This window comes from Ranitomeya imitator, chromosome 2, assembly GCF_032444005.1.
Source record: "Ranitomeya imitator isolate aRanImi1 chromosome 2, aRanImi1.pri, whole genome shotgun sequence".
NCBI lineage: Eukaryota > Metazoa > Chordata > Amphibia > Anura > Dendrobatidae > Ranitomeya > Ranitomeya imitator.
In genome coordinates, this window is record NC_091283.1 from 764,529,674 (window position 1) to 764,544,192 (window position 14,519).

Consider the following 14,519-nt stretch of genomic DNA (forward strand, 5'->3'; position numbering starts at 1 on the left):
CGGAGATTCCGGATTTACTCTACCAGGGGCCGATCAGTTATCCGCAGATAAAGAACCTGCATTTAACGGCATGGAGTTTGAAAGGGCGTTACTGAAAGACAAAGGGTTCTCCCCGAGTTTGATTGAAACCCTTATGAAAAGTAGGAAACAAATAACTACAACGATCTACGCTAGGACCTGGCGAAAGTTTCTGGCCTCTTCTGAGTTCAATTTAGAAGAAGGAATTCCTGTAAATCAGATATTAGAATTCCTGCAAAAAGGCTTAGAACTAGGTCTATCTACTAGTACTTTAAAGGTACAGGTCTCGGCCCTAGGGGCTCTATTCTCCTGTAACATCGCCAATAATTATTGGATTTCAAGGTTCATTAAGGCATCCAGTAGATCTAGACCCATTCAGAAAGATAGGTCTATGCCTTGGGATCTCAACTTAGTTCTATCAGCCCTGACTAAAGAACCATTTGAACCTTTACGATCAGCTTCAATTAAGGCCCTTTCTCTTAAAACAGCGTTTCTGGTAGCTATTACATCTGCCCGTAGAGTAGGAGACATACAAGCTCTCTCCAGGGTATCCCCTTATACAGAGTTTCTACCAGACAGAGTAATCCTCAGACCGGACCCAGCCTATTTGCCTAAAGTGTCATCACGGTTTCACAGGTCACAAGAGATAATTTTACCATCCTTCCTCCCTAATCCTGCTAACCCTAAGGAAGAGATACTCCATACATTAGACGTTAGGAGATGCCTGCTAGAATACATCTCTGTTACCGACACATGGAGGAAAGATGATGCATTATTTTTATCCTTCCAAAATCCTAGAAAAGGACTCAGGGTATCTAAATACACACTAGCAAAGTGGATTAGGGAGGCTATCTCTCTGGCTTACACTGCAGGTGGGGGTCCAGCTCCGCAGAATCTGAGGGCGCATTCCACCAGGGCCATGTCTACATCCTGGGCGGAAAAATCTGGAGTATCAATCGACCAGATATGTAAGGCGGCCACATGGTCATCCCCGTCCACCTTCTTTAAGCACTATAGGTTGGATTTGGGAGCTTCCTCTGATCTCACATTCGGGTTAAGGGTGCTACAGGCCATAGTCCCTCCCTAAGGTACCTTACATCTCTGTAATTCTCTCTGTCGTGCTGTCATGGGAGTCCGAGTAAAGCATTAAGCTACTTACTGGTAGCGGCGTTTCTCGGAGGCCCATGACAGCACCCTTAGTTCCCTCCCTATTCACGTGGGGGTTGCACTTCCTATAGATATATATATCTCACACATGATACCAGTTCCAAATATATAGTTGGGAATCTGTATATAATCTGTATATAATTTTGTATATAGTGTATATTTTTTGTGCCACTAACCGCGGTAGTCCTCTCAAGACTCTGAAATACAAACTGAGACAAGGGAGAGGTACCGCCCTTTTGTATCTGTAGGTTTCCTGTTCCTAATGGGCGGATCCCCTCTCTCTGTCGTGCTGTCATGGGCCTCCGAGAAACGCCGCTACCAGTAAGTAGCTTAATGCTTTTTGTGTACTCACCGTAAAATCCTTTTCTCCGAGCCAATCATTGGGGGACACAGTACCCACCCTGTTAGCTTATTGGCTTTAGTTTTTTTTTTGTTGACCTGGTTTTGACATAGTTCATTCTTGCTACTTGTTAACCTCCTACTGCTTTGTTACCGAACTGGTTCACTTAGAGCCAGCAGGAGGGTGTATACTGCAGGGGAGGAGTTAATCTTTATGTATTCTGCCACCGATATACGTGGATGAGATGTGTCTGAGGGATGTGATCACGAATCGCTATATAAACAATGGCAGGTAGCGTTACTCACTAACTGTGCCACCAGTCTCTATCAGCCGCGCGTGGTGATCCGGAAGGATGATGCAGTGATACAGTCAACAGGTTTATTTACAGTACCTTGGTGAGATGAGGACTGTAGGTTAGAGCTGTTACAGAATCACCAGATAGAGATAATAGAAGCTTCAGGTTAGAGGTAACAAGAGAATCCTTTCTCCAGCTCTGCAGCACATGTGGGATCCAAGATGGCACGGAGTACAAAACAGGAAGAGAAGGAAAAAGATAGGAGGAGCTAAAGACAGAAAGGTGTTGTGGGAAAATTCCATAACAAATATTACAGTGATATAGCAAACGGCCAGTAGATGGCAGCAAAGTATAACAAATGATAGAACCAGGCTTATTAGCACTACATAATGTCCATGTATGGCTGAAAGTCTATCATAATAAACTGAGCAGCACACTCCCAGTCTGAAATCCTTGGATTTCACTATACCATAAGTCTCGAATTGGGAGTGTTCACCAGAAGTGCATGGAGGGATACCTCAACCTGTAAGATAAAAACAACGCATGCAATGCAACAATAACATATTGAATAACAAGTCTAGAACGATTTCTTGAAGTAATCCAAAGGATAACCCATCTTCGGATTGGAGAAGCCGCGCTAGGCCAAACTGTCTCCAACCCATTTGTAATCCAAAGGTTGAAGTTCCTTGAAAGAGTTCCTACTGATTGGATGGATAATCAATCCTCAACCGGTATGAGTAAAATAATCTCTGATATAGGCCTAATGAAAGTTTTGGGGTCACCTTGCTTAGTAACTGTCACTTCTACCTTGCGTACCTTGCCATCGTCACTTGGAAAGGTTTTAGATATAAGTCCCATAGGCCATTTGTTTCTTTCCTCCTTCTGGTATTTCATGAGGATATCATCTCCTACTTGTAAATTTGGCTTTACTTGTTGCCATTTTCTTCATTTTTGGAGAAGTGTCAGGTACTCCCTCTTCCATCTATTCCAGAAACAATTAGCCAGATGTTGCACATATTTCCACCGTCTCTGATATTTGTTACCAGACACAGAGTCTTCAGGCGGGTTTGGAACAGTTCCAAGTTTCTGGGTGAGGAGAGTTGCCGGAGTGAGAATTGTAGGAGATTCTGGATCCGTAGATATGGGTACAAGAGGTCTTGAGTTTACTATAGCAGAGACTTCTGCTAAGAAAGTAGTCAAGGTCTCGTGAGTGAGTCTTGAAAGATTTGAGTCCGTCAGCATAGATTCCAGTTCCTTGTGAAAAACATTCTGCTGCACATTGCGTATCACAATGAGTTCACTCAGAGCAATGTCTTCTGCAGAGAGAGGCTTATGGCAGATATGCCAACCGTGACAATCAGTGTTACTGTCCTTATTGCGATAGCATTGTACAATGTGTACTAACCTTGCAATGGCACGAACCAGCCTCGTCCATCTTGAGAAGCGATCAAAACGCCGACAGTCCAAGCCAACCTCCTCCTTGAGTTTGGTGATGAAGGTGCTGACATCAGGACGGATCTCTGGGTCGACATCTGGATCCTCAAGGCTGAAGCTGTCTTCAACGGCAGTCTCTTTGCACTGTTCGTGAAGGAACTCCGGTCCTGTCAACCAAGAAGAGCTTGCGAAGGCACCAATAGACACTGGTCTAGTAGCAAGGTCCGCAGGGTTAAGATGGGATGGGACGTGCTGCCATTGCTGGGGTTTGGAGGATTTCCTGATCCTTTCCACTCGGTTACTGACATAGACGTAGAAGCGTTTCGTCTGGTTGTATATGTAGCCCAGAACTACCTTACTGTCTGTGTAGAATCTTATGTCATCCACGTGAATAGCTAGTTCGCTCTGTATGAAGTCTGCAATCTCTATGGCTAGTACAGCCCCACAGAGCTCGAGTCTGGGTATGGTGTGCTCGGGTTTAGGAGCCAGTTTAGCCTTTCCAAACAGAAATCCAACATGGGCTTCATTGTTAGAGTCTACAACCTTCAAGTAAGCGACAGCGGCAATAGCTTCAGTGGAGGCATCAGCGAATACATGAATCTCCTTCCTTTGACTTGTAGTTAGGGATGCTGGAGTGTAACAACGTGGTATGTGGATCTTATCCAAGGCGCAAAGAGATTCTCTCCATGACTTCCACTTTAGTTGTTTGTCTGCAGGGAGTGGTATATCCCAGTCCTTAATGTACTCTGAGAGTTGTCTCAGCAGGAGCTTGCCTTGTATAGTCAGGGGTGCGACAAACCCAAGTGGATCATATAGACTGTTCACCACTGACAGAACCCCACGCTTAGTAAATGGTTTTTCTGCACCACTAACCTGAAAGCTGAAGGAGTCATTTAGCAAGTTCCACCTCAGGCCTAGACTTCTCTGTACTGGTGGATTGTCTGAGCCTAGGTTCAAGTCCCTAAATTCTGCGGCATGATCATTAGGGTGAAAGGCCTTCATGACAACAGCACTATTGGAGGCAACTTTATGCAATCTTAAATGAGCTTTAGAAAGCATACCTTGTGTCCGTTGGAGCAGATCTATGGCTTCCTCCACTGTAGGAAGGGATTTAAGACCGTCGTCCACGTAGAAGTCCTTTTCAACGAACTGTTGAGCATCCTTCCCGAACTCTGCTGCACCATCGGAGGCGGTCCTACGTAGGCCGTAGGTGGCGACTGCAGGAGAAGGACTGTTTCCGAAAACGTGCACCTTCATGCGGTATTCGATCATTTCCTTGTTGGTGTCGTTGTCTCGGTGCCATAGAAAACGGAGATAATTTCTGTGATCTTGTTGCACGATGAAACAATGGAACATTTGTTCGATGTCGGCGGTAATGGCGACCGGTTCCTTTCTGAATCTCATGAGCACTCCCACCAGGTTATTAGTCAGGTTCGGACCAGTGAGGAGAACGTCATTCAGAGATACGCCGTCATGTTTGGCGCTTGAATCAAACACCACCCTGATTTGTTTCGGCTTTCTTGGATGATACACTCCAAAGGAAGGTAGATACCAGCATTCTTCATCAGCTTGCAATGGTGGAGCTGGCTCTGCGTGATCATTGCGAAATATCTTGTCCATAAAAGCTATGAAATGTTCCTTCATTTCAGGCTTGTTCCTTAATGTTCTCTGCAGTGAGATGAATCTAGATAAGGCCTGTTCTCTGTTGTTAGGAAGCCTGGTCCTTGAAGCCTTGAAGGGTAAGGGAGCAACCCAGCGGTCAGATTCATTTTTGAAGAATCCATTGTCCATGATTTTAAGAAACTCCTTGTCTTCTATGGATAAGGCAACTTTGTTGTCATCTTTTGTTGTGTGAAACACTGTTCTCCCTAAGTCATCACCGTAGGGAGTGGGAATGATGTCAGGCTCCTGGATGGAATCAGAGAACCTCTCTTTCACTTCGTAGTGATGAAGGCATGGCTTAAAGTGAGTTGCGCGACCATTTTGGAGCACATACGTTTTACAGGCGTTGACTTCGGATGCCTTGTGACTCCTATCCAGACATACATCGCCCACGATTACCCAGCCTAGGTCGAGTCTTTGGGCGTATGGAGCATCATCTGGGCCGTTGCATTGTTGGCGTACCTTGTGGACCTTCAGAATGTCCCTTCCGAGTAGGATTAGAATATCAGCATTCATGTCCAGAGGAGGAATTTCATTAGTCAGGTGCCTCAAGTGGCGATGATAAAGTGCGGCTTCCGGAGTGGGAATCTCCTCCCTGTTATCAGGTATCTGGTCACATTCAATTAGGGTTGGCAAAGGTATATGCACGTTTCCCTTGATTGAAGAGACTATGTACCCAGAGGCTCTCCTGCCAGAAGTCTCAATACGACCAGAGCAGGTGTTGAGGGTGTATGGAGTCATTTGTCCCTTTATGTTGAAGATCTCAAAGAATTTGGGCCTTGCTAGAGATCGGTTACTTTGCTCATCTATTATGGCATACATTTTGGAGGCCTTGTCGGGTTGTCCTTCTGGATAGACCTTAATCAGACATACCTTGGCACAGCATTTAGGATCAGTCCCTTCTCCACATACCTCAGTACATGAGGAGGAAACAGCGGTTGCAGTTGGGTCAGGGACCTGTGGCTCCCCGCCATGCTTTTGAGCAGGGTTAGATGCTGCAGAAGGTTGTGAGTTGTATGGAGCTGGCGTGGGATGCATGGCTGTGACGTGTTTATCACTGCTGCATTCAGTGCACTTAATGGCGGCCTTACAGTCCTTAGCGAGGTGGTCTGAGGAGGTGCAACACCTATAACATATCCCAAGCTCCTTGAGGGTATCTTTACGCTCCTGCAAAGTCCTTGCTCTGAATCCACGGCATTCTTTAAGTGGGTGAGGCCTTTTGTGGATAGGGCACATACGGTTACTGTCCATGACTTTAGGAGCAACATTATTTGTCTTAGTGAAGGCAGGTGTAGTAAGTGGAACGTCAGTCTTTCTCACAGATACTGTGTTCCTTGAATCTCTACGTTTGGCAATGTTATCATACCTTGTAGATGATGATGATGCTGGTGGAGTAGGCTCAGTGAAGTCGAAGCTGGGATCATTCTTCTTCCGAGCTTGGTCACTGATGAACCTGGAAAAATATGAAAAGGGGGGAAAGGACACATTATACTGCCTTTTATACCGTGAGCCGTGGTCTGCCCATTTATCCTGCATGCCGTGTGGCAACTTGGACACTATTGGATTAACGCCATGAGCAGTATCTAGGTAGCTCAGTCCTGAAAGACGTGGGTCTAATTTTGCCAATTCTATTTCCTTTAGCAGGTCGCTCAGATCTTGAAGTTTTCTATTGTCCTTGTTAGTTATCTTTGGGAAGGTTTGCAGTCTTTTAAATAAGGCACATTCTATAGCTTCTGAGCTGCCATAGGTTTGTTCCAGTCTCTCCCAGGCTGCAATAAGACCTGCATCTGAATAGTCCACATGAACTGCCCTTATTGTCTTTATGCGCTCTGCTGATTCAGGGCCTAACCAGTTAACAAGCAAATCCAGTTGTTCCTTGCCGGTGAGATTAAGGTCTTGGATCACTGCTTGAAAGGTGGATTTCCAGGCTCTATAATTCTCAGCACGATCATCAAACTTTGAGAGACTAATGTTTATTAACTCCCGGCGAATCATGTATCTGGCGAAGTCAGACATATCCGATCTCCCGGTCATTGTTGCAGGATGAACTTGTGGTATCCGTAGGGAATGTAAGTTCTCTGGCTTATATGACTGCGACAAATCAGGACGAAATGATGCGGCATAAGGGTTAAACTGCGGTTTAGTCTCTATAGGTTCTGCTGGCTGTGGCCTAAATTGTGAGTTAGTGCTGGAAGTTACCTTGTCGGCAGTAGGTGGCGACATTTCTTGACTTGCGGGCGCATCCGTGTTAGAAACTGGAGGTGGTGCTGGTGCAGATGTTAGATGTCTTAGCACGTAGTCAGAGGTTCGATCAGCTGCGTCTTCCATTTCTTCTGGAATAAGACAGTCCGGATTATCATCTTGTCCCAGTGCTTGTTCAAGGACCTTCAGTTTAGCAAGGGCTGTTGCTTCTTCCTTTTCTGCTTGGAGTATTTTTTAATTTCCTTTGAGCTTCCATCTCATTTCTTTGAGCTTCCACTTTGTTTCTTTGAGCTTCCACTTCCACTTCAGCCTCCCTTTTAGCAAAGGAGCTTTTTACCCTAGCTTCCTCTGCAGCTGCACGGATCTCCAGTAGCTTGTCAGACAATGTTGATTTCCTGGAGTGAGATGATCTGGAAGACCGAGCTGTGATTTTGGTCGATGTTGTGCGATGTGACCTAACCTCTTGGAGGTGAGCGACGCAGAGTTCTGCTTTATCCTGGGCATCTCGTACTAATGAGGTCTTTTCTTGGAGAAGAGTTTCCCTTTCAGTTACTTCTGCATGGGCATCTTCCATGTCACAGTTACTCAGGAATGTGATGTACTTTGCAGACAGTCTCTGGTAGCGATCATAGGCGGCAGATAAACTCTTCAATGTGGCTGTTAAACCTGCAGCGTCACTGTGATAGCGTGGAAGAGCTGCTGAATAGTGATCAACTCTGCCCCATAAATGTTCTAGGTTATAATGGAACTCGTCTCTAGTAGTCTCAAAGTTCTCTCTGGCCTTTTGTGTCGGCTTGGTTACACGTTTGGGTCGTACGTCCTGCTCTGCAGTAAGTGTGGACTCTGCTCCTGCAGCATCTATGGTGTCGGGAACCTGATGTGCTTCACTTGCAGATGGGTCCACGGTGCCCTTCGTGGACATGTTTTAGATAAGATGGCGGACGGTTAAGACTTGCTAGCAGACAATGCATATGCACACAGACACTATTGACTTAGGTCTCTTGTTACTATTCTGCCACCGATATACGTGGATGAGATGTGTCTGAGGGATGTGATCACAAATCGCTATATAAACAATGGCAGGTAGCGTTACTCACTAACTGTGCCACCAGTCTCTATCAGCCGCGCGTGGTGATCCGGAAGGATGATGCAGTGATACAGTCAACAGGTTTATTTACAGTACCTTGGTGAGATGAGGACTGTAGGTTAGAGCTGTTACAGAATCACCAGATAGAGATAATAGAAGCTTCAGGTTAGAGGTAACAAGAGAATCCTTTCTCCAGCTCTGCAGCACATATGGGATCCAAGATGGCACGGAGTACAAAACAGGAAGAGAAGGAAAAAGATAGGAGGAGCTAAAGACAGAAAGGTGTTGTGGGAAAATTCCATAACAAATATTACAGTGATATAGCAAACGGCCAGTAGATGGCAGCAAAGTATAACAAATGATAGAACCAGGCTTATTAGCACTACATAATGTCCATGTATGGCTGAAAGTCTATCATAATAAACTGAGCAGCACATTATGTGTTAACTTGGTGTCCTCCTAGTGGCAGCAGCATAACACCCATGGTCCTGTGTCCCCCAATGATTGGCTCGGAGAAAAAGATTTTACGGTGAGTACACAAAAATCCCTATTTTCCACTGGAACTGACATTTTCTTAATATCTTCTCGTTTTCTTTCCGATTTAATAGTATTGAGTTTCACTGATGGCTCCCTATAAAATGTGTGTTGGATGTCAGGTGAAGGGGCTAAAATTACCATCCCCTTTGCTCTCAGATGAGCACTTACATTGATGGTTATGGTCATGGTGAAAAGGCAATCTCCTTTTTATAAAGAAGTTATAATTGATTGATTGTACTTTTTCTCCTTCCTCACTGGATGTTATTACATAACATAAAAACCTGCAGCATGCAATTCTTACTCTTTTGACTGGCAATAGTTTGAAAAATGATCTGTGAACAATTACAAAAAATATACTAATTTGCCAATGTGTTCTGTTATGGCCATGTTGAAGAAGTACTCAAAATGTTGCAAATACATTAAAAAGTATTTGGTCACTCTCCACATGTCTGGTAGTGATCCTTTTGGCTCGACATGCTTAAAAGTTAATATTGATGAACTATTGATGGTCCTTACAGTCAGTTTTTTTTTTATTCCTATAAGATTATATAGGATCATTTTATCTCAAGACTCCTGTGCACTCTCACGCCATGCACTTTTGTGTTGTATGTTGCATCATAAGAATGTGTCTGTGCAAATGACTCATTCCTCGCAGCTTAATCAATATCTAGTCCCAGCAATAAACCCAGAAAAGAGTGTTAATGATTTAACCAACGAAGTGAATCACTGCAGCCTTTGTCATTTTCTCAGTCTTCCGGTGAGAGTTTGATGTGGACCCTACTGCTATAGACTATTATTTTATACGCCTTGATTGAAAATGTTTGCTGTACATTTAGTATCGTTTTGGTTCACAAAACTAAAAGAAGATCAGATAACAAAGGTAAGTACTGTTATTCTATTTTTACCTGTCAACAAATTTATCAGGTAATAGAATTAGTAAATAGGTGTATTTTAGGTCATTTGATCTCTCAAAAAACGTTGTGTTTTTTTTTTTAAATACCTAATCCTAATACTTGCTAACCTGCATCTTTTGGGTGATGGTATGAATTATTTATTGTTTGGCTAGCTTTACATTTTTACCTTGCTCTCTGTTGAGAACTTTGTCAGGGTCATTATCGGACTCCTTGAAAAAACAGTATTCCCAGGGGCAGACAAATCATTGGTGCAACCTGAGCAGTAGCACAGGGGCCCTTAGGTAAGGAGGCAACTTCTACCTCCAATATAGGTTGAATTGTGCATTATAATGAGCTGTTTAATTGCAAAGGGCCCATATATTGTTTTTGCTGAGTGGTCCTCTTCTGTCTGGGTCCACCTGTGAGTAAACCAAGCGGAAACCTGACACAGCCATAATCGCGTTTGCCAATCATTGCCATGGTACCCCTGATATCATTTGATTACCGAGGGTACGGTGGCCTGTGAGGTCAAGCTATAAACTGGGTCTCATATGCTGTGTCAGTGATTGACTGACAGATCTCAGGCACTGCAGTATCGCTTCACTCCTTCCTGCAGCAGTGCCCCTACCTCATGGGTCTCCGCTTCACCGCAGCCACTTCCCTTGGTAAGCTACCGTAAAAGCAGTATAAGGCACACCACCATTCTATAAAAAATAAAAAGTCCCCCCCAAAAAAAAAAAATTGTGGGTGCGCCTTATAAGCCACAAAATCTGGTAATTGATATATCCACACCTGGAACAACCTGATCTATAAAACTGGCACGTTATTTTTTCATTACGGCCAATGCGGTAAGAGAATAAGAAAAAAAAATAATTGAAACAACAAAACTATATCTTTTTTCATCATGCTGACACAAAAAAAAATGAAGTGATCAAAAAGTCATGTAAAAAAAGGTATAAATAGAAATGCCAAAACATCTTGCAAAAAAAACAAGCCCCAATATGGCTCATTCAGGAAAAAAAAGAAAAAAAAGTTGTAGCTCTCTGAGAATATGGTGATGCAAAGGAAATTCATTTTTGTCAAATATTGTTTTTAGTCTGTAAAAGCAGCAAAGTATAGAAAAAATATATAAATGTGGTATCACTGTAATCTTACTGACCCAACAATCAAATCAGTCTTCTCATTTTTATCGCATGGTAAACGGTGCAAAAAAAAAAAAAAAAGGTTAAATAATTACTAAATTGCTGATTTTTGTTTATTTTGTGTCTGAAAAATCTGAATAAAAAGTGACCAAAAAACAGTAAGTGCTTCAAAAGTTGTCTCTCAAAAAGTACACCCTCATATAGCTCTGTTCACCAAAAAATAAAAAAATTAGAGTCCTCAGAATTTGGCAACAAAATAACTATTATTGTTTTTTAAATAAAAAATAATTTTTACTGTGTGATAGCAGTAAAACCTTAAAAAAATATATAAATTATTATTATTATTTATATAGCACCATTAATTCCATGGTGCTGTACATGAGAAGGGGTTACATCAAATTACAAATATCACTTAGAGTAAACAAAACTAACAATGACAGACTGAAACAGAGGGGTGAGGACCCTGCCCTTGCGGGCTTACATTCTACCGGATTGTGGGGAAGGAGACAGTAGATCAAGAGTTGCAGTAGCTCCGATGGTGTTGAGGTGGCCGTGTGGTCATTGCAGGTTGTAAGCTTCTTTGAAGAGGTGGATTTTCAGGTTTCTTTTGAAGGATATAAATGTGATGAATAACCGGATGTGTTGGGGCACAGAATTCCAGAGGATGGGGGATATTCGGGAGAAGTCTTGGAGGCGATTGTGTGAGGAGCGAATAAGCGTGGAGGAGAGAAGGAGGTCTTGGGAGGACCGGAGATTACGTGAGGGAAGATATTGAGAGATTAGTTTGGAAATATACGGAGGAGAAAGGTTATGGATGGCTTTGTAAGTCAGTGTTAGTAGTTTAAACTAGATACGCTGGGAAATTGGGAGCCAGTGAAGGGATTTGCAAAGAGGGAAAGCAGGAGTGTAGCGAGGAGAGAGATTAATTAATAAGAATGGACTGGAGGGGTGTGAGAGTGTTAGAAGGTAGGCCACAGAGGAGGATGTTGCAGTAGTCGAGGCGGGAGTTGATTAGGGCATGCACAAGCATTTTAGTAGAGTGAAGGTTGAGGAAAGGACGGATTCTGGAAATATTTTTGAGCTGGAGGCGACAGGAGGTGGCGAGAGCTTGGATGTGCGGTTTGAAGGACAGGGCAGAATCTAGGGTTACTCCGAGGCAGCGGATTTTGGGGACAGGGGAAAATATGATTTCATTTATTTTGATAGATAGATCAGGTAGGGAAGATATACGAGATGGAGGAAATAAAATTATTTCAGATTTGTCCACATTGAGCTTGGGAAGTGAGAGGAGAAGGAGGATATGGCTGATAGAAACTCTGGGATTCTGGAGAGCAGAGAGGTGACATCTGGGCCAGAGAGGTAGATCTGATTGTCATCAGCATATAGATGGTACTGGAAGCCATAGGACCTTATGAGTTGTCCGAGGCCGAGTGTTTAGATTGAGAAGAGTAAGGGCCCAAGGACAGAGCCTTGAGGGACACCAACAGAGAGGGGGCAAGATGAAGAGGTAGTATGGGAGCAGGAAACGCTAAATGTGCGGTTGGTAAGGTATGAGGAGATCCAATATAGGGCGAGGTCTATGACCCCAAAGGAAGCGAGGATCTGTAGTAGGAGGCAGTGGTCAATTGTGTCGAAGGCAGAGGACAGTTCTAGAAGGAGGAGTATAGAGAATTGTCTGTTAGCTTTGGCTGTAAGTCGTTAGTAATTTTGGTCAGGGCAGTTTCAGTGGAATGGTGGGGACGGAAGTCAGATTGTAGGTTGTCGAAGAGAGAGTTAGATGCAAAGTGAGAGGAAAGTTCAACATGGACGTGCTGCTCAAGGAGTTTGGATGCAAATGGGAGCAAAGATATGAGGCGATAGCTGGACACAGTGCTTGGGTCAAGGGATGGCTTTTTGAGGATAGGTGTGATTGTGGCATGTTTGAAAGCAGAAGGGAAGGTACCAGAAGTTAGTGATAGGTTGAAGAGATGGGATTAGTGTGGTGGTGAGGTTGGGGAGGAGGTGGGATGGGATGGAGTCAAGTGCACAAGTGGTGAGGTGTGATTTGGAGAGAAGATGAGCAAGCTCCCCTTCAGTGATTTTGGAGAGGGAAGTTATGGGTTTGGGCATTGGTCTGGTATACAAAGGGTATCACAAAGGGTATAAATCTGGTATCAATGTAATTGCTCCAACCCGAAGAATAAATTCATCTTACCACTTATACCATATATAATCATCAACATTAACAGAAATAAACACTTGAAATAGACCACTCTGTTTGCTAACACTATATATATATGAGTTTCACTTTTTGTATTGAAGAACTGAAATAAATTAACTTTTCAATGATATTCTAATTTTGTGAGAAACACCTGTATATACGGAACCAGCTTGAGGAGTTGACCCATTCTTTTTTTTTTTTTAACCCCTTTACCCCCAAGGGTGGTTTGCACGTTAATGACCAGGCCAATTTTTACAATTCTGACCACTGTCCCATTATGAGGTTATAACTCTGGAACGCTTCAACGGATCCCAGTGATTCTGACATAATTTTCTCATGACATATTGTACTTCATGATAGTGGTAAAAATTTCTTTGATATTACTTGCGTTTATTTGTGGCAAAAATGTTGAAAATTTCGCAATTTCCAACTTTGAATTTTCATGCCCTTAAATCACAGAGATATAGTTAGGTCCATATATATTTGGACAGAGACAACATTTTTCTAATTTTGGTTATAGACATTACCACAATGAATTTTAAACAAAACAATTCAGATGCAGTTGAAGTTCAGACTTTCAGCTTTCATTTGAGGGTGTCCACATTAAAATTGGATGTAGGGTTTAGGAGTTTCAGCTCCTTAACATGTGCCACCCTGTTTTTAAAGGGACCAAAAGTAATTGGATAGATTCAATAATTTTAAATAAAATGTTCATTTTTAGTACTTGGTTGAAAACCCTTTGTTGGCAATGACTGCCTGAAGTCTTGTACTCATGGACATCACCAGACGCTGTGTTTCCTCCTTTTTGATGCTCTGCCAGGCCTTCAGTGCGGTGGTTTTCAGTTGCTGTATGTTTGTGGGCCTTTCTGTCTGAAGTTTAGTCTTTAACAAGTGAAATGCATGCTTAATTGGGTTGAGATCAGGTGACTGACTTGGCCATTCAAGAATATTCCACTTCTTTGCTTTAATAAACTCCTGGGTTGCTTTGGCTTTATGTTTTGGGTCATTGTCCATCTGTAGTATGAAACGACGACCAATCAGTTTGGCTGCATTTGGCTGGATCTGAGCACACAGTATGGCTCTGAATAACTCAGAATTCATTCGGCTGCTTCTGTCCGGTGTCACATCATCAATAAACACTAGTGACCCAGTGCCACTGGCAGCCATGCATGCCCAAGCCATCACACTGCCTCCGCCATGTTTTACAGATGATGTGGTATGCTTTGGATCATGAGCTGTACCACGCCTTCGCCAAACTTTTCTCTTTCCATCATTCTGGTAGAGGTTGATCTTGGTTTCATCTGTCCAAAGAATGTTCTTCCAGAACTGTGCTGGCTTTTTTTAGATGTTTTTTAGCAAAGTCCAGTCTAGCCTTTTTATTCTTGATGCTTATGAGTTGCTTGCACCGTGCAGTGAACCCTCTGTATTTACTTTCATGCAGTCTTCTCTTTATGGTAGATTTGGATATTGATACGCCGACCTCCTGGAGAGTGTTGTTCACTTGGTTGGCTGTTGTGAAGGGGTTTCTCTTCACCATGGAGA

The 14,519-nt window shown here is 43.1% G+C and overlaps 1 protein-coding gene across 1 annotated transcript in view; it reads left to right on the forward strand.

The window, feature by feature from the left end:
• The first annotated feature begins 9,488 nt into the window (after nucleotides 1–9,488).
• Nucleotides 9,489–14,519, forward strand: part of LOC138665695 (hexokinase HKDC1-like) — a 101,091-nt gene continuing 96,060 nt past the window's right edge. Inside the window, exon 1 of the mRNA XM_069753411.1 lies at nucleotides 9,489–9,622. Coding sequence (XP_069609512.1) covers nucleotides 9,560–9,622 — 63 coding nt within the window. The 5' untranslated portion in view covers nucleotides 9,489–9,559. The remainder of the gene's footprint in view (nucleotides 9,623–14,519) is intronic.